The sequence below is a fragment of the Globicephala melas genome, chromosome 2 (genome assembly GCF_963455315.2).
Source record: "Globicephala melas chromosome 2, mGloMel1.2, whole genome shotgun sequence".
Lineage (NCBI taxonomy): Eukaryota > Metazoa > Chordata > Mammalia > Artiodactyla > Delphinidae > Globicephala > Globicephala melas.
In genome coordinates, this window is record NC_083315.2 from 174569406 (window position 1) to 174589800 (window position 20395).

General features: G+C 43.1%; 1 protein-coding gene and 1 non-coding gene across 3 annotated transcripts in view; one reads left to right on the top strand and one right to left on the bottom strand.

The window, feature by feature from the left end:
• MOK (MOK protein kinase) overlaps positions 1 to 19114 on the bottom strand; it is a 47311-nt gene extending 28197 nt beyond the window's left edge. For both annotated transcript variants that reach the window (XM_060295306.1, XM_060295305.1), the window contains exon 1: positions 18904 to 19114. Coding sequence is in view for 1 of the 2 variants with exons in the window: in XM_060295305.1 (XP_060151288.1) it covers positions 18904 to 18913 (10 nt within the window). In the remaining variant the exon portion in view is untranslated. The remainder of the gene's footprint in view (positions 1 to 18903) is intronic.
• On the top strand, positions 4206 to 4278 carry TRNAW-CCA (transfer RNA tryptophan (anticodon CCA)). The gene has a single exon. It is a non-coding gene; the product is annotated as a tRNA-Trp (tRNA).
• Positions 19115 to 20395: the final 1281 nt, after the last annotated feature.

Genomic DNA, 20395 nt, shown 5'->3' on the forward strand with positions numbered 1-20395 from the left:
AGCCTGTGCTTTGTGTGAGAAGAGGGTGGGCCATCACGCCCGGAGGGGCCTCCCTGCACGTCATCAGCAGGGAAAACCACCTGAGGGTGCTGAATCTCTAGACTAGCATTTTCTGAATTGAGTTCCTCAAAACACTAGTACCCCCAAACACTAATGGGTATTCCACAAAAGGGGGTCCTATGAGCAAATAGATCTAGGAAATGCAGGGCTAACTAAAGAGAAACACGTTTGACTACAGACCTCAGTACTTCTCTCTGAAAAGGCAGTGTGTCTCCAGGGCACCAAGCAGCACACAGGAGGGGTGTGCTGCGTGCAAGCAGGCATGTCTCCCAAGAATACCAGCTAGTACCCCGGCGCCGCTCTATGCCCGCAAACTGAAGACCTTTAAACTAAGCTAGCAGAATCCCTCTTAACCACGTCTTCCCTGAATAAAAAATTAACTGGTCTAGTTCCCAGCAAGGCAGGATTTCAGAGCTATTCTGCCAGTTTTACAGTCCTCCCCGCTCGCCCTCTAAGAGAAGTTGGCTAGAGCAAGGCAGGGCTCAGCCCTGGTGGAGTCTTCAGGACTGAAGTGTCAGATCCCTGCTGATAAAACTCAGAAGCTGTAACTTGCTTGACAACCACAGCTTAAACTGAATCCCAGAGCCTCTCTAAAACAGGTAACCTGCGCAGTAAGTCCTGGAAACAAGACATGTAAGATTCTTGGGTGAATCTCCCGAAAAGCTTCTTCAAAACAAACTGAACAAAATACAGGCTCTGTGGCTTACCACTGATCTGTCCAGTTTGGAACTTTATAAAACAACTTTGACCAATTTCTCAAGGAGCCTCCAAACTTGAAATTCTGTGGGAAAATTCAACCAGCTGGACCCTTTTACTGAGTCATACATCCTCCTGCCCTCGAGAAGACCCACCCTGAGCTGCCTGCTTGCTCACTCGTCAAGCAATAGCCAGGAATAGCTGCTGCTTGTTAAAACACCACCAACCCTTTCCCTTCTCTTGGATGGACTAGACTAGAATGCCCAGAAATTCCCCTGAAAGGAGACACAGTCTATTACTGTGCAGAAAAGAGCTCACATGGCAGGCCTAAGACCGCTCTCCGTCTGCTTGCAAGGTTGGCCCTTGGGCAGGGTTTCCACCAGCCCCTACACAATAAGAGTGACTCACTCCGACTCACACCGTCGGAGCGAGCAATGGGGTTTACGCTGAATCTGCTTTCCTCCTGGGAGCTGGGATTTGCTATGTTCTGGGCAGAGGGTGCCTACGTTATCAGCGTCCAATAAAAATCCTGGGCACTGGGGCTCTAATGAGCTTCCCTTATAGAAAATATTTCACACGTGTTGTCAGTTTGCTGTTGGAAGAACTAAGCGCGTCCGTCCTGTGTGACTCTGCTGGGAGAGGACTCTTGGCAGCTTGCGATGCGCTTCCTCCAGACTTTGCCCCATGTCCCTTTCTCTGCGCATCTCGCTCTGTACCCTCTCACTGGAGTACGTCGCAGCCATGAGTATGAGCATATCCTGAGTCCTGTGAGTCCTCCGAGCAAATCACGGAACCAACGGGTCATCTTGGGACCCGCTCCCCCCCCAACGCAATTTATGCTGTACTTCAGCCTAAATGAATTAAACATCCCTGGTGGTATGACTACATCACTGTGGGTGCCAATAAAGATTTATTAGCATCAGCTATGCACTGTGCCATGCACTGAAGACACAAAGATCAGTAAGACACAATCCCTCACACTGAGGACTTAGAGTGTGTTCCCAGGCCCCCAGAGAGGCAGCGGAGGGGCTTCCCTGGTGGCGCAGTGGTTGAGAATCCGCCTGCCAATGCAGGGGACACGGGTTCGAGCCCTGGTCTGGGAAGATCCCATATGCCGCGGAGCAACTAGGCCCGTGAGCCACAACTACTGAGCCTGCGCGTCTGGAGCCTGTGCTCCGCAACAAGAGAGGCCGTGATAGTGAGAGGCCCGCGCACCACAATGAAGAGTGGCCCCCGCTTGCCGCAAGTAGAGAAAGCCCTTGCACAGAAACGAAGACCCAACACAGCCAAAAATAAGTAAATAAATAAATAAATATTTTTTAAAAAAAGAGAGAGGCAGGGGAGAGAGCCACGCTCCTGTTTAGATAATATTAAAGGCCAAATTAATGAGTACACGGTGTCCAAAATTGAGTACCTGGTGCTGTAGATTCTAATCCCCCAGGACCAACCCGGTAGGTAGGCGTTAGAGCAGATGTTTTTCCACCTTCTGTACGTACCCTGTCCTCTGTCACAGACCTGCTCGTGGTCCGCTTTGCACCTTCTCTCCATAGGGCCATAAGCCTCTTAAAGGCAAAGCCTACTATCTATTCTCTTTCGTGCCCTGTACATACTCAACAAATGAATCAAAGAGGAAATGTCAGGTCACATGCCCCATAATCTAATATTCCTATAATACCCCGTACATATACTGCAGGGGGAACTTTGCTGATAACTGAATCACAAAATTATTACTATTGACTAATTGGCAACCAACACTTTTTTATTCATCTGTCTTTAAATATTGGGTATTTCTGATCACAGTGAGAGAGAACTCTTGTTCCTTAGGTTACCTCCTTTCCCAGGTCAGACCAGCCACATAAATGCAACAGTGAGATTAGAAGGGTAAGAAGAATAAAATGACTGGAAGGATGCTATTTAAATTAACTTCATAGTCCTGCAATCAAACTGTCTTTTATAAATTTATTTATTTATTTTTGGCTGCGTTGGATCTTCGTTGCTGCGCGCGGGCTTTTCTCTAGTTGCGGCGAGCGGGGGCTACTCTTTCGTTGCGGTGCGCAGGCTTCTCACTGCGGTGGCTTCTCTTGCTGTGGAGCACGGGCTCTAGGTGCACGGGCTTCAGTAGTTGTGGCTCATGGGCTCTAGAGCGCAGGCTCAGTAGTTGTGGTGCATGGGCTTAGTTGTTACGCGGCATGTGGGATCTTCCTGGACCAGGGCTCGAACCCGTGTCCCCTGCATTGGCAGGCGGATTCTTAACCACTGCGCCACGAGGGAAGTCTCCAAACTGTCTTTAGGATATGTTTTCATTAATATTAGTATGGCTCCATGGATATTTATTTTATCCTTCGGGATAATCTAATACTACTTTATCTTGTTGCTTCAAATTGTTCCAGCTTTGGCCTTAGGGAGCTCTTTCAGTTGGCTCCTTTGTCCCTTTGACATGCTCCCATCAATAAGGGGTTTGTTTCTTTTTCAGTACTTTCTTACTTTCTAGCACTACAAAATCTTATGCATTTCCTGCTTCCGTCCTAGGATAAGCCGCTTCACCAAGGAGCCCTGGCTCCTTCTATCGGAAAAAGATATTTATTAAACACCAAGATCTGAACACTAGGTACCAGGCACCATTTTTCACTTAATCATCTCAAAAATCCCATGCAGTAGGTATCCCATTAATCCATCTTACAAATGAGGAACTAAGGCACTGAGAGGTTAGGTAGCCTGCCCAAGGTCACCTCAATAAGCAGTAGGCTTTAAACACAGGGAGTCTGACCCCAGAAGCATTTCCCAACCACGCTGCCACTGCTGTCTTCCCTGAGCAGAACACTGCCCAGGAGACACAGATAAAGTCACACAAATGTACTTATAAGAGCAGTGACCACGGTAACAGATCCTTTCCAAAGTAACTGGCTCAGCTGACAAGGTCCATGACAAAAGCAGAATCTGGGAACCCCAACTGCCAATGGCATAGGGACACATTCTTCGGTGTGAGGAGCAGAGAAAGCACAGCTCCAGCTGGGAGTGGAATAATGATCTCTGGAGTCAGGAGTAGGGAAAGGGGGCTGACTGCAAAGGAGCACAAGACAACTTCTGGGGGTGACAGAAAGGTTCTATATCTTGTTTTTGTTTTTCTGGGTTTTTTTTTTTTTGGCCACACCATGCAGCTTGCTAGATCTCAGGTTCCTGATCAGGATTTGAACCTGGGCCCTCGGCAGTGAAAGCACAGAGCCCTAACCACTGGACCGCCAGGGAATTCCCAAAGGTTCTATATCTTGACTGTGGAGACACTACTGTCTATATTTGCCAAATTTCATCAAACTATACTCTTAAAATAGGTGAATTTTATTGGGTGCAAATTATACCTCAATAAAGCTGATTAAGCTGGAGATTTCACATTTAAAAATTCAAGTTAGATCCTTATTCCACAATACACTTAAAAATTGGTAAATGAGAATTCCCTGGTGGTCCAGTGGTTAAGACTCCACGCTCCCAATGCAGGGGGCCCAGGTTCGATCCCTGGTCAGGGATGCTGCCTGCCGCAACTAAAAGATCCCACATGCCGCAACTAAGACTCGGAGCAGCCAAATAAATAAACTAAATAAATAAATATTTAAAATAATAATAATAATAAATGCTGGGGAGGGTGTGGAGAAAAAGGAACCCTCCAACACTGCTGGTGGGAATGTAAGTTGGTGCAGCCACCATGGAGAACAGTTTGGAGGTTCCTCAAAGAACTAAAAATAGAGTTACCATGTGATCCAGCAATCCCACTCCCATGCATATATCTGGGGAAAACGTTAACTCGAAAATATACATGCACTCCTATGTTCACAGCAGCACTATTCACAATAGCCAAGACATGGAAACAACCTAAATGTCCATCGACAGATGAATGGATAAAGAAGACGTGGTACCTATAAACAATGGAATACTACTCAGCCATAAAAAAAGAACAAAATAATGCCATTTGCAGCAAATGGATGGACCTAGAGATTATCATACTAAGTGAAGTAAGTCAGAAAGGGAAATACAAATACCATATGATTTCACTTATATGTGGAATCTAAAATATGACACAATGAAATTATCTATAAAAAAAAAAGGCTCGGGCTTTCCTGGTGGCGCAGTGGTTGAGAATCTGCCTGCTAATGCAGGGGACACGGGTTCAAGCCCTGGTCTGGGAGGATCCCACGTGCTGCAGAGCAACTGGGCCCGTGAGGCACAACTACTGAGCCTGCGCGTCTGGAGCCTATGCTCCGCAACAAGAAAGGCCGCGATAGTGAGAGGCCCACGCACCGCAATGAAGAGTGGCCCCCACTTGCCACAACTAGAGAAAGCCCTCGCACAGAAACGAAGACCCAACACAGCCAAAAAAAATAAATAAGTAAATTAATAAATTCCTACCCCCAACATCTTAAAAAAAAAAAAAAACCTGCAGCTACTCTAACAAATTCTCCATACTCTCTAAAAAAAAAGGCTCACAGACATAGGAAACAGATTTGTGGTTACCAAGGGGAGGGGGTGGGGGAGAGATGGATGGGGAATTTGGGATTAGCAAGGTCCTACTGTATAGCACAGGGAACTATATTCAATATCCTGTGATAAACCATAATGGTAAAGAATATGAAAAAGAATATACATGTGGGCTTCCCTGGTGGCGCAGCGGTTGAGAGTCCGCCTGCCGATGCAGGGGACATGGGTTCGTGCCCCGGTCCGGGAAGATCCCACATGCCGCAGAGCGGCTGGGCCCGTGAGCCATGGCCGCTGAGCCTGCGCGTCCGGAGTCCGTGCTCCGCAGCGGGAGAGGCCACAGCAGTGAGAGGCCCGCGCACCCCCGCAACCAAAAAAAAAAAGAATATACATGTATAACTGAATCACTTTGCTGTACAGTAAAAATTAACACAACATTGTAAATCAACTATACTTCAAAAAATAAATTTTTTTAATGATGCTTTCAAATAACATTTAACAATATAAGAAATTGTTCATCCATAATTTAATACTAAGTGAAAAAAGGACGGCGGTGATCATACGAATACATATACATGCAGACTTGCTTTAAAAAAAAAAGTCAACTCTGCACTTTATTTATTTATTTAGGCCAAGCCCCACAGCTTGCAGGATCTTAGTCACCGACCAGGGATTGAACCCGGGCCACAGCAGTGAAAGTGCCGAGTCCTGACCACTGGACCACCAGGGAATTCCCAACTCTGCATTTTAAAGTGGTTTAAGTACAAACTCCACGTGTCTGCCAGCATTCCAAGCTGGCTCCAGACCCTCATGACCAGCCAGCAATAAATGGAACCCATGGCCCTGGAGATAGCCGCGGGGGATAAAGAATTACTTGTTTCCTCCATGGCTCTTCCAATAGACAAAGGGTCTGGGTGTAACAAGGATGAAAGGCAGGGGAGAGAAAAAGAGAAACACCCCTATGAGAAAACACTTACTTAGGAAAAGTATCTTCCTATTCTCTCCAACAGGATGTCGCATGTTTTCACAGGCCTTTACTGTTAGATAAGAAACGTTAAGATGAACACAAAGCACAACACAAAGCTGTGAAGGATACAGAGCTATGCTAGCAAAAAAAAACCCTGCCCCACATTAATGGGAATAGAGAGAGTAAACAATCACTAAAAAACAAACCAACCAAAAAAGCACCCAGACTCAAGGACAAAGAAAAGTGTAAATAACATAGCTATATGACAAGGGTAGAGAGGGACTTCCCTTGTGGTCCAGTGGTTAAGACTCCGTGCTCCCAATGCAAGGCGCCCAGGTTCAATCTCTGGTTAGGGAACTAGATCCCGCATGCCGCAACTAAGACCCAGTGTGGCCAAACAAGTAAATATTAAAAAACTAATAATAAAAGACAAACTCAAGGGTCAAGACTTAATAAAATTAATACTTTTTAAAACAGGGTAGATAGAACAAGGAGGATAAGTAAGTCCGTTCATATTAATTAAGATTCTATTCATTTTTACCAAACCAAGGCTTGTTTAAGTGGAATTTAAGCCTTATTTAAAGCGTGAAAATGGAGTTCAGATTCATTTTTTGTGAAATTCTAAACCTGTCACACCCAAATCCAAATATTTGTATTCAAACACTGCTTCTAAAGATTTGAATCAAGGCAGGTGATAAGCATCAGAACGATGGGGCTTCACCAGCGGAGGGGTGAAAAGAATTGAGGGAGGTTAATTAGTGAGTATAACCCTCAACTAGAGTTTAAAAGGAAGAGGATTCAGCTTGTAATTCCCACTCTCCCTGAGAGATTAAGTAATTCAAACCAAATCACTAAAACAAGGTCAGGAACCTTCAATAAAGAAGGCTGTGCCCAATTAATGACTTGCTGTAGTGTGGAAAATTGTGACCTGAACTACCAAACATAGTGAAAACACAAAAGGACGTAAAAGTATTCATAAATTCATAAAAATGGTGATCATTTTGTAATGTGCAGAAACACTGAATCACTGTGCTGTGCATCTGGAACTAGCATAGTGTTGTAGGTCAATTATACTTAAAAAAAAAAAAACTTAGACTTTAAAATTTAAACTGCACCCTTTAACCCAATCAATGTATGCCACTGATAAACATGAATTACTCAAAGATCTATGTTCAAACATCTTCATTGAAGCATCATCCTAACAGGCTACAGTACAACATATTTAATATAATCACATCTAATTTTAGAACAAATACCTACACACACACACACACACACACACACACACACACACACACAATATGCACAGAAAATTTATGGACGTATCTAAGAAAATGTTAACCAGGACGGACTCTGCCCAGGAGGGAAGGGTCCTGAGACTAATTGAAAACCTTTCACTGCTTGAATTTATCACAAAGCTACGATTATTTTTCCTTAATTTTGTTTTATTTAAAGAGAAAAAGTTGCTAGTTGATGCATCTATTTATAAAACAGAAGGTGATATGCACACTAGGAAGGAGAGCATGGAACAACATTATGTGAAGTACCTTGCAACTTTGATTCTATAAAAATACTGACATAAATTGTTACCGAACCAAACTTGGGTCCGCTCGCCAGTTCGCAGTAAAGCCAGTCTATTGACACCAGGTTGTGGTGAAGGAAAGCACAGCATTTATTGTAGGGCGCTAGATAAGGAGCCCAGGAGAGCTAGTGCTTAAAATACCCGAACTCCCCAATGGGTTTAAATGCATAGCAAAGCATTTAAAAAAAAATTTTTTTTTAATTTCTATATATATATTATTTATTTATTTTGATTTGTCTGCACTGGGTCTTAGTTGCAGCATGCGGGATCTTCCTTGCCATGTGTGGTATTTTTAGTTGCGGCATGCAGGCTCTTAGTTGCAGCATGTGGGATCTAGTTCCCTTCAGGGATAAAACCCGAGCCCCCTGCATTGGGAACGTGGAGTCCCAATCACTGGACCACCAGGGAAGTCCCTCAGCAAAGCATTTTTAAAGGCCCAGTTAGGGAGAGGCGTCCCAGGGTATGTGATCAGCTCATGCACAATTCTCTGATTGGTTGATGGTGATGTAACAGGGTGATGTCACAGGGGTTAACATTATCAATCCTTAGGCGCCAGTAGGTCTGGGAGCTATTTGTTTATGGTCATCAAGTAGGTAATTTCTCCCATTTGGTGGTGGTTTTAGCACCTGTAAAACAACTCAGGAAATGTGCATCAGATACTATTATCTGGGTACTTCAGAGCGGAGCTACAGCAGAGGACATGGGGGAGGGGTCTGTTCTGGGAAGGCCCCATAGGGTCCTGCTCAGTTACATTATGAGGGACAGAAAGCTTAAACCTCACTGCAATTACAACAGATGATTTTTTAAACTCTCTCTGTGATATAATAGCAAACGGTTACTGCCTTCAGAATATGTAGTTTTTTCTCTTTTTATAGATACGTTTTGAATAATCCATTAAAAAGTACAGACAGGAAAAAAATTGATACTCGCATTAGATTAGGTAAGGGTAAATTTTTTCAAAGTAAGGATCTGACTGATGTTTGCCATTCTTTCCCCTTTTACATCCTTGCCTGCCATCCACTGGGATAGCAAATGATAACTCATTCACATTTTACCATGTACCAGACACTATGCTGTAAGTTTTACGTAGATTATCTCATTTAACTTTGAAACAATCCTATAAAATAAGTATTATTATGCCTGTTTAAAGATGAGTGTGGAAGGTTTTATTTTCCAAAGATGGCAGCCTCTAGATATCCCATCCCACATGCTCATCTTACTATGTGTCTTTGTCACTCCTCCATCAAGAGGTGGGATCTATGTTCTCTCCTCTCAAATCTGAGGGATGCAGAAGTAACATTATGCCACTTCTGAGGCTAGATCAGAGAACGTATGCTGCTTCCACCTCAAACTCTCGGGATGCTCATTCTCAGAACCTAGCTGCCATATTGTGAGGAGGCCCAAGACACGTGGAGACTCTGAGTGTTATGTTCTGGCTGACAGCCCATGCTGAGGTCCCAGCTGACAGCTAGCATCAACCACCAGACACTTGAGTGAGGAAACTTTTGAGATGACTCCAGCTCCAGCCACCATCTAACTGCAACCACATGAGAGACTCCAAGTGAAACCTGCCTCGTTGGGTCCAGGCAACTCACAGAACCATAGGAGAGAATAATGATTGTTATTGTAAGCCACCAAGTTGGGGTAATTTGTTACACAGCAGCAGAAAACCGGAATGATGAAGAAAAACCAGCATAAGAAAAGAAAGGTCGGGGGCTTCCCTGGTGGCGCAGTGGTTGAGAGTCTGCCTGCCAATGCAGGGGACACGGGTTCGTGCCCCAGTCTGGGAAGATCCCACATGCCGCGGAGCGGCTGGGCCCATGAGCCATGGCCGCTGATCCTGCGCGTCCGGAGCCTGTGCTCCGCGGCGGGAGAGGCCACAGCAGTGAGAGGCCCATGTACCATTAAAAAAAAAAAAAAAAAAAAAAGAAAAGACAAGAAAGGTCGGTAACCTGCCAGAGGATACCTTGTCTGCCTGGCTCCAAAGCCCACACTCTTAGCAACTAAGCTGTGTTACTCCTTGGTCCCTACTACTGAAAATGATGCAAAGCAAAAAGGAGGTGGTCAGGAATAATCCACAGAATGATCAATATATCCCCAAGCACTTGGTCATTGTCTGGAAAACAAATAAGAAAATACATCTAGGGGCTTCACTGGTGATGCAGTGGTTAAGAATCCACCTGCCAATGCAGGGGACACCGGTTTGAACCATGGTCTGGGAAGATCCCACATGCCGTGGGGCAACTAAGCCCACGCAGCACAACTACTGAGCCTGTGCTCTAGAGCCCACAAACCCCAACTACTGAGCCCATGTGCCACAACTACTGAAGCCCGTGCGCCTACAGCCTATGCTCCACAACAAGAGAAGCCACTGCAATGAGAAGCCCGTGGAACACAACGAAGAGTAGCCCCTGCTCTCCACAACTAGAGAAAAACCTGTGTGCAGCAACAAAGACCCAACACAGTAAAAAAAATAAATAAAATTAAAATTAAAAAAAAAGAAAATACATCTAGAAAACTGCAAAATAAAGACGAGCATGATAATCTAGCACTCCCAGTCCCACTCAATGACCTCAAGCTACAAGTCCAATTTCACCATTACACACTCTTCCTGTTCATTCTAATTCCAAGACTCTGTGTCTGTGACGTTCTTTTCTGGAATATTCTCTCCACTGTTGACTATTTGTTCAGTATTTAATGATCAGGACTTAAACCTGAAGGACAATAGGTTACACCAGTTCTCAGACTGGATTTTAAGGTAGAAAGAAGGGAGAATAAGGATGCACCACTAAACCAAGTAATTAAAGCCACCAAAATGGCCACATCTCAAATAACATATCAAATAACACGTAATATAGATTTGTAAAACCCCAGAAGTTTAAAGGATATAAATCATAAAATGCAAATGTTAACATATATATCAATGTGTATATATACGTGTGTGTATATATATAAATGCTAACATCAGTATTTTTAAAAGAGGCTAGATACACAATAATTTACGCATACATACATATATATAGACGCACAGGAAACTGGTAAGAGTGGTTGACTCTAGGAAGAGAAGCACGAAGGGTCTAAGAGGCAAAGGTGAATAAACGGAACGATCAAATGATCAAACCTAGCTTCAACAAAACTAAGACACTCTGACATCAGACACTCTAGATGAGACACAGTGACAGGGACACGACTTCATCTCTGACATATTCCTGACAAAAATATTTAAGCTAAAGCTAATCATGAGGTTTAGAACACTGGAAGTGCCCATGGCTGTCGTGCAAACCTTGTCCTCTGAGCCTAGCACGAGTCACAACCACTAGCTGTTTGCTTCCTAGGGCACAAGGACCGTCGCTGCTACCTTCGAACCTTATTAACATATTAATATGTGTTATATATGCCTTATTAACATGCTTGTGAGATCCTGGTTCCCAGGCCAGACATCAGGCCTGAGCTCCTGTGGTGGGACCTCCAAGTCCAAACCGCTGGACTAACAGAGAACCTCAGACCCCAGGGAATATTAAACAGAGTGAGGCCTCCCGGAGGTCCTCATCTCAGCACCAAGACCTGGCTCTAACCAACTGCCTGCAAACTCCAGTGCTGGACGTCTCAGGGCAAACAACCAGTAAGACAGGAAGAGAGTGCCACCCATCAAAAAGAGAAGAAAAATAAAATGAAATGACAAAAAAATGTGTTACAAACGAAGGAGCAAAACCAAATAAATGAAAATGAAATAGGCAACCTACCTGAAAAAGAATTCAGAGTACTGATAGTAAAGATGATCCAAAATCTCGGAAACAGAATGGAGAAAATACAAGAAACATTTAACAAGGATCTAGAAGAACTAAAGAGCAAACAATGATGAACAACACAATTACTGAAATTAAAAATACTCTAGAAGGAATCAATAGCAGAATAACTCAGGCAGAAGAACGGATAAGTGACCTGGAAGACAGAACAGTGGGATTCACTGCTGTGGAACAGAAAAAAGAAAAAAGAATGAAAAGAAATGAAGACAGCCTAAGAGACCTCTGGGACAACATTAAAAGCACCAATATTTGAATTATAGGGGTCCCAGAAGAAGAAAAGAAAAAGAAAGGGCCTGAGAAACTATTTGAAGAGATTATAGTTGAAAACTTCCCTAACATGGAAAAGGAAATAGTCAATCAAGTCCACGATGCACAGAGAGTACCATACAGGATAAGCCCAAAGAGAAACACACCGAGACACATATTAATAAAACTATCAAAAATTAAATGCAAAGAAAAAATATTAAAAGCAGCAAGGGAAAAGCAAAAAATAACATACAAGGGAAGCCCCATAAGGTTAACAGCTGATTTTTCAGCAGACACTCTGCAAGCCAGAAGGGAGTGGCAGGACATATTTAAAGTGATGAAAGGGAAAAACGTACAACCAAGATTACTCTACGCAGCAAGGATCTTATTCAGATTCAATGGAGAAATTAAAACCTTTACAGATAAGCAAAAGTTAAGAGAACTTCGCACCACCAAACCAGCTTTACAACAATGCTAAAGGAACTTCTCTAGGCAGGAAACACAAGAGAAGGAAAAGACCTACAATAACAAACCCAAAACAAGTAAGAAAGTGGTAATAGGAACATACATATCGATAATTACCTTAAATGTAAATGCTCCAACCAAAAGACAGACTGGCTGAATGCATACAAAAACAAGACCCGTACATATGCTGTCTACAAGAGACTCACTTCAGACCTAGGGCACATACAGACTGAAAGTGAGGGGATGGAAAAAGATATTTCATGCAAATGGAAATCAAAAGAAAGCTGGAGTAGCAAGCCTCGTATCAGACAAAATAGACTTTAAAACAAAGACTAGGGCTTCCCTGGTGGCGCAGTGGTTGAGAGTCTGCCTGCCAATGCAGGGGACACGGGTTCGTGCCCCAGTCTGGGAAGATCCCACATGCCACGGATCGGCTAGGCCCATGAGCCATGGCCACTGAGTCTGTGCGTCCGGAGCCTGTGCTCTGCAATGGGAGAGGCCACAACAGTGAGAGGCCCGTGTACCACAAAAAACAAACAAACAAACAAACAAAAAAAGACTATTACAAGAGACAAAGAAGAACACTACATAATGATCAAGGGATCAATCCAAGAAAAAGATATAACAATTGTAAATATTTATGCACCCAACACAGGAGCACCTCAACACATAAAGCAAATGCTAATAGCCATAAAAGGGGAAAGCGACAGTAACACAATAATAGTAGGGGACTTTAACACCCCACTTTCACCAACGGACAGATCATCCAAAATGAAAGTAAATAAGGAAACAAAAACTTTAAATGACACATTGAACAAGATGGACTTAATTGATAGTTATAGGACATTCCATCCAAAAACAACAGAGTACACCTTCTTCTCAAGTGCTCATGGAACATTCTCCAGGATAGACCATATTTTGGGTCACAAAGCAAGCCTTCATAAATTTAAGAAAATTGAAATCATATCAAGTATCTTTTCTGACCACAACACTATGAGACTAGATATCACTTACAGAAGAAAAACTGTAAAAAATACAAACACATGGAAGCTAAACAATATGCTACTAAATAATCAAGAGATCACTGCGGGAATAAAAAAATACCTAGAAACAAATGACAATGAAACCACAACGACCCAAAACCTATGGGATGCAGCAAAAGCAGTTCTAAGAGGGAAGTTTATAGCAATACAATCCTACCTCAAGAAACAAGAAAAATCTCACATAAACAACACCTAAAGCACCTAAAGCAAGTAGAGAAAGAAGACCAAAAACACCCAAGGTTAGCAGAAGAAAAGAAATTATAAAGATCAGATCAGAAATAAATGAAAAAGAAATGAAGGAAAAAATAGCAAAGATCAATAAAACTAAAAGCTGGTTCTTTGAGAAGATAAACAAAATTGATAAACCATTAGCCAGACTCATCAAGAAAAAGAGGGAGAAGACTCAAATCAACAGAATTAGAAATAAAAAAGGAGAAGTAACAACTGACACTGAAGAAATACAAAGGGTCATGAGAGATTACTACAAGCAACTCTATGTCAATAAAATGGACAACCTGGAAGAAATGGACAAATTCTTAGAAAAGCACAACCTTCCGAGACTGAACCAGGAAGAAATAGAAAATATAAACAGACCAATCACAAGCACTGAAATTGAAAATGTGACTAAAAATCTTCCAACAGGGCTTCCCTGGTGGCGCAGTGGTTGAGAGTCCTCCTGCCGATGCAGGGGACACGGGTTCGTGCCCCGGTCCGGGAAGACCCCACATGCCGTGGAGTGGCTATGCCCATGAGCCATGGCCGCTGAGCCTGCGCGTCCGGAGCCTGTGCTCTGCAACAGGAGAGGCCACAACAGTGAGAGGCCCGCGTACCACAAAAAAAAAAAAAAAAAAAAAAATCTTCCAACAAACAAAAGCCCAGGACCAGATGGCTTCACAGGCGAATTCTATCAAACATTTAGAGAAGAGTTAACACCTATCCTTCTCAAACTCTTCCAAAATATAGCACAGGGAGGAACACTCCTAAACTCATTCTAGGAGGCCACCATCACCCTGATACCAAAAACAGACAAAGACGTCGCAAAAAAAGAAAACTACAGGCCAATATCTCTGATGAACACAGATGCAAAAATCCTCAACAAAATACTAGCAAACAGAATCCAACAGCACATTAAAAGGATCATACACCATGATCAAGTGGGGTTTATCCCAGGAATGCAAGGATTCTTCAATATATGCAAATCAATCAATGTGATACACCATATTAACAAAATGAAGGATAAAAACCATACCATCATCTCAATAGATGCAGAAAAAGCTTTTGACAAAATTCAACACCCATTTATGATGAAAACTCTCCAGGGACTTCCCTGGTGGCACAGTGGTGAAGAATCCGCCTGCCAACACACGGGACACAGGTTCGAGCCCTGGTCCAGGAAGATCCCACATGCAGTGGAGCAACTAAGCCCATGTGCCAGAACTATTGAGCCTGCACTCTAGAGCCCATGAGCCAAACTACTGAGTCTGTGTGCCACAACTACTGAAGCCTGTGCACCTAGATCCCGTGCTCTGCAATAATAGAAGCCACTGCAGTGAGAAGTCCGTGCACTGTGATGAAGAGTCACCCCCACCTGCCACAACTAGAGAAAGCCCATGCCCAGCAACGAAGACCCAATGCAGCCATAAATAAATAAATAAATGTATTAAAAAAAAAAACTCTCCAGAAAGTAGGCATAGAGGGAACCTACTTCAACATAATAAAGACCATATATGACAAACCCACAACCAACATCGTTCTCAATGGTGAAAAACGGAAGCCATTTCCTCTAAGATCAGGAACAAGACAAGGTTGCCCACTCTCACCACTATTACTCAACATAGTTTTGGAAGTTTTAGCCACAGCAGTCAGAGAAGAAAAAGGAATAAAAGGAATCCAAATCAGAAAAGAAGAAGTAAAGCTGTCACTGTTTGCAGATGGTATGATACTATACATAGAGAATCCTGAAGATGCTACCAGAAAACTACTAGAGCTAATCAATGAATCTGGTAGAGTAGCAGGATACAAAATTAATGCATAGAAATCTCTTGCATTCCTATACATTAACGAGGAAAAATCTGAAAGAGAAATTAAGGAAACACTCCCATTTACCTCTGCAACAAGAATAAAATACCTAGGAATAAACCCACCTAAGGAGATAAAAGACCTGTTAGCAGAAAACTATAAGACACTGATGAAAGAAATTAAAGATGATACAAACAGATGGAGAGATATACCATGTTCTTGGATTGGAAGAATCAACATTGTGAAAATGACTATACTACCCAAAGCAATCTACACAATCCCTATCAAACTACCAATGGCATTTTTCACAGAACTAGAACAAAAAATTTCACAATTTGTATGGAAATACAAAAGACCCCGAATAGCCAAAGCAGTCTTGAGAAAGAAAGACGGAGCTGGAGGAATCACGCTCCTGGACTTCAGACTACACTACAAAGCTACAGTAATCAAGACAGTATGGTATTGGCACAAAAACAGAAATATAGATCAGTGGAACAGGATAGAAAGCCCAGAGATAAACCCACACACAGATGGTCACCTTATCTTTGATAAAGGATGCAAGAGTATACAATGGAGGAAAGACTGCCTTTTCAATACGTGGTGCTGGGAAAACTGGACAGCTACATGTAAAAGAATGAAATTAGAACACTTCCTAACACCATACACAAAAATAAACTCAAAATAGATTAAAGACCTAAATGTAGGGCCAGACACTATAAAACTCTTAGAGGAAAACGTAGGCAGAACACTCTATGACATAAATCACAGCAAGATCCTTTTTGAACCACCTCCTAGAGAAATGGAAATAAAAACAAACAAATGGGACCTAATGAAACTTAAAAGCTTTTGCACAGCAAAGGAAACCATAAACAGGACAAAAAGAAAACCTCAGAATAGGAGAAAATATTTGCAAATGAAGCAATTGACAAAGGATTAATCTCCAAAATATACAAGCAGCTCATGCAGGTCAATATCAAACAAACAAACAAGCAAACAACCCAATCCAAAAATGGGCAGAAGACCTAAATAGACATTTCTCCAAAGAAGATATACAAACTGCCAACAAACACATGAAAGGATGCTCAACATCAATAATCATTAGAGAAATGCAAATCAAAACTACAATGAGATATCACCTCATTCCAGTCAGAATGGCCATCATCAAAAAATCTAGAAACAATAAATGCTGGAGAGGGTGTGGAGAAAAGGGAACCCTCTTGCACTGTTGGTGGGAATGCAAATTGATACAGCCACTATGGAGAACAGTATGGAGGTTCCTTAAAAAACTAAAAATAGGACTACCATATGACCCAGAAAACCATAATTCAAAAAGAGTCATGTACCACAATGTTCACTGCAGCTCTATTTACAATAGGCAGGACATGGAAGCAACCCAAGTGTCCATCAACAGATGAATGGATAAAGAAGATGTGGCACATATATACAATGGAATATTACTCAGCCATAAAAGGAAATGAAATTGATTTATTTTGTAGTGAGGTGGATGTACCTAGAGTTTGTTATACAGAGTGAAGTAAGTCAGAAAGAGAAAAACAAATACCGTATGCTAACACATACATATGGAATCTGAAAAAAAAAACAAAAGGGGGCTTCCCTGGTGGCGCAGTGGTTGAGAGTCCGCCTGCCGATGCAGGGGACATGGGTTCGTGCCCCGGTCCGGGAAGATCCCACATGCCGCGGAGCGGCTGCGCCCGTGCGCCCGTGAGCCATGGCCCGGAGGGGCCACAGCAGTGAGAGGCCCGCCTACCGCAAAAAAAAAAAAAAAAGGTTCTGAAGAACCTAGGGGCAGGACAGGAATAAAGACGCAGACGTAGAGAATGGGACATGGGGAGGGGGAAGGGTAAGCTGGGACGAAGTGAGAGAGTAACACTGACATATATACACTACCAAATGCAAAACAGATAGCTAGCGGGAAGCAGCTGCATAGCACAGGGTGATCAGCTCCGTGCTTTGCGACCACCTAGAGGAGTGGGATAAGGAGGGTGGGATGGAGACGCAAGAGGGAGGGGATATGGGGATATACGTATGCATATAGCTGATTCACTTTGTTATTCAGCAGAAACTAACACAACATTGTAAAGCAATTATACTCCAATAAAGATGTTAAAGGAAAAAAGAAAAAAAATAAAGCTAATCATGAGGAAATTATCACACAAATCCAAATTGTGGGACATTCTGCAAAACACATGGCCTGGATTCTGGAAAAATGTTGTCATCAAAGACACAAAAGGCAAGACACTGTGCCAGCTAAAGGACACCAAAAAGATGGCAACAAAGTGCAATTTGTGATTTTTGACTGGGATCCTGGAAAAAATAAAAACACCTGTAAAGGATATTATTGGGATAACTGGGAAAATGTGAGATATAGACTGCATATTACATAACAGCATTGTATCAACGTGTTATTTGTACTGTGATTATGTAGGAGAATGTTCTTCTTCTTAGGGGATACTTGCTGAATTATTAATGGTGAAATGAAATGATGTCTACAACTATTCTCAACAGGTTCAGCGAAAATAAATAAACACATAATTGAGAGAGACAGAGAGAAAGAAAATGCCAGAGCACAAGTGAGATGGCACACAAACATAAGGCAAAATGGTGCATCAAGGTGAAGGGTGTATGAATATGCAGTGTACTCTTCTTGCATCTTTTCTGTAGATTCGAAATTTTTCAAAATAAATAGTTGGGAAGGAAAAAAGGAATACCGTAAAAAATATGTGTATATAAGTCCACACTTTATGTTGGTATATGCCATATACCAACTACCAACTGACAATTAGAATACTATGCAAATTAAACATTATAACTACACCTCACATAATTTAATCTTTTCACAGCAAGAGAGGTCGGAATTTTTCTGCACCTCTGGCTCACAAGCGTAAATGACAATTATATCTGTCAAGTAATGTAAAAAAAAAGAAGACCATTCTAGTTGTTACACTTGGGATTGTCCATAATCCACAAATCGAAGCACAGGTAAATGTCTTACCCCTACCTCATTTCACAACTTCCCAGTACACTCTTTCACTAAAGAGTTGTTTCAAAATTTCTATAAGGAAGTTCCGATAAAAACACTACTGCTTGACCCAAAAATAATAATAAAAGAAAATACACAGCCCAGCTTTCCTCTCAATTGTCCACTAAACCAATGTCAATAAAAGGCAGGAAGCCACACAGTAACCGCTCACTACATTACTGCCGAATGTTCAAGAAAAGAATCTCGGGTTCAATCCAGTCTTTTAAAAAATTAAAAAAAAATTTTTTTTCAGTCAGCTCCCCAAACTCTAACATAACCTCGCATCAAAATAAGTCTCATCTGGACTCGGGTCGGCGCTGTGGGACCCCTCACGGCCCCCAGAGCAGCCCCGAACCCCTCGGGCTACCCCAGCAGGCTGGGGTTTCGAACAGCCCAGGGAGGTTTGGGGTCCCCACCCTCGGTGCCTCCCACCGCCCTCTGAGCGGCTGCGGAAGCCGGCCCCCGTCCCGCCGCCACTCTCCCTCTCGTCCCGCCCCTCCCCAGCCCCACTCAACTCTTCATCATGGATGCGCAAGCCGGCGACAACCCTTTGCCGATAGTGGAAGGAGAAGAAAGGGACAGAAAGGGTGGCCCCTGGCTTCCACTCCTTTGGGGCAGGGTCCTGAACTAGGACCTCCGCCGTGGTCCCTAGATGGAGAGCGTTAGGATCCGGCCGCCATGTTGTATTCCTGTCACCCTAGCAACCGTCTGGCCCTGAACTCCTCGAGTCCGTTAGCCCGCGCGTGCGCAAAACGCCCTGTCCGCGCCCGCCAGCCCTACGTGTACGCGTGCGCACTGCGGCCCGCCTCCTCACTCTAGTTGCTAAGCAATCTCCGGCAGCTTCAGGCAGTTCCCTGCCTGAATTATTGTGTAGACGGCCTTCCCCGGGATCGCTCACCCCAGCGGTCCTGAGAATTTAGCGATTTGGGACCTAACGCCTGGACAACAGCCTTGAGCTTTAACTGGGCTGGGACACACTAAATAATTTTCAGCTGATACCTGTTCTTTGCAGGTATTGTTCTCATCTTACTATTGAACATCCACTAACTTTAATATATTAATATAAAATAGGTAATACATTCACATGATTCAAGATTCAAAAATAACAAAAACAGAGCCAACAAAGTGGAAATCCTCCCTCCCACCCCTCTGTCCGAAGTTCCTCTCCCCATAGGGTAGATCTCCCCAAAGATCTCATGTTATATGAGATCTTTTATTCTTTTATTCCCTTTTTCTTACACCAACGGTAGCATAGTATAGACTCTGCTCTGTTTTGTATTTTTTACTTGACCCTTTAACTTGGAGATTTTCCCCTACCAGTACCCAAAGAGCTTTATTATTTTATTTAATGGCTATATTAGTTCATGATTGTACCATCCCTTATTTAACTTGTCCCCTACTGATGGTCATCTAGATTGCTTCTTCTTTTTAAATTTATTAATTTAAATTTTATTTATCTTTGGCTGTGTTGGGTCTTTGTTGCTGCGCGCGGGCTTTCTCTAGTTGCGGAGAATGGGGGCTACTCTTCCTTGTGGTGCACGGGCTTCTCATTGCAGTGGCTTCTCCGGTTGCGGAGCATAGGCTCTAGGCGCGCGGGCTTCAGTAGATGTGGCATCCAGGCTCAGTAGTTGTGGCTCGCTGGCTTAGCTGCTCCGTGGCATGTGGGATCTTCCCTGACCAGGGCTCGAACCCGTATCCCCTGCATTGGCAGGCAGATTCTTAACCACTGCGCCACCAGGGAAGCCCTAGGTTGTTTCTAATAGCCTGATCTTTCAAACACTGCTGCAGTGACCAGCCCTGAATATGCATCATTTCCTATACGTTTATGTGTACCCATAAGAGAAATTCCTAAAGTGGAGCTGCTGAGTCAATGCATATCTACCTTGGTTTTTTTTTTTTTTTTTCACTTCTTGTGAGTCAAGGGCTTCCCTGGTGGCGCAGTGGATAAGAATCTGCCCGCCAATGCAGGGCACACGGGTTCAATCCCTGGTCCGGGAAGATCCCACA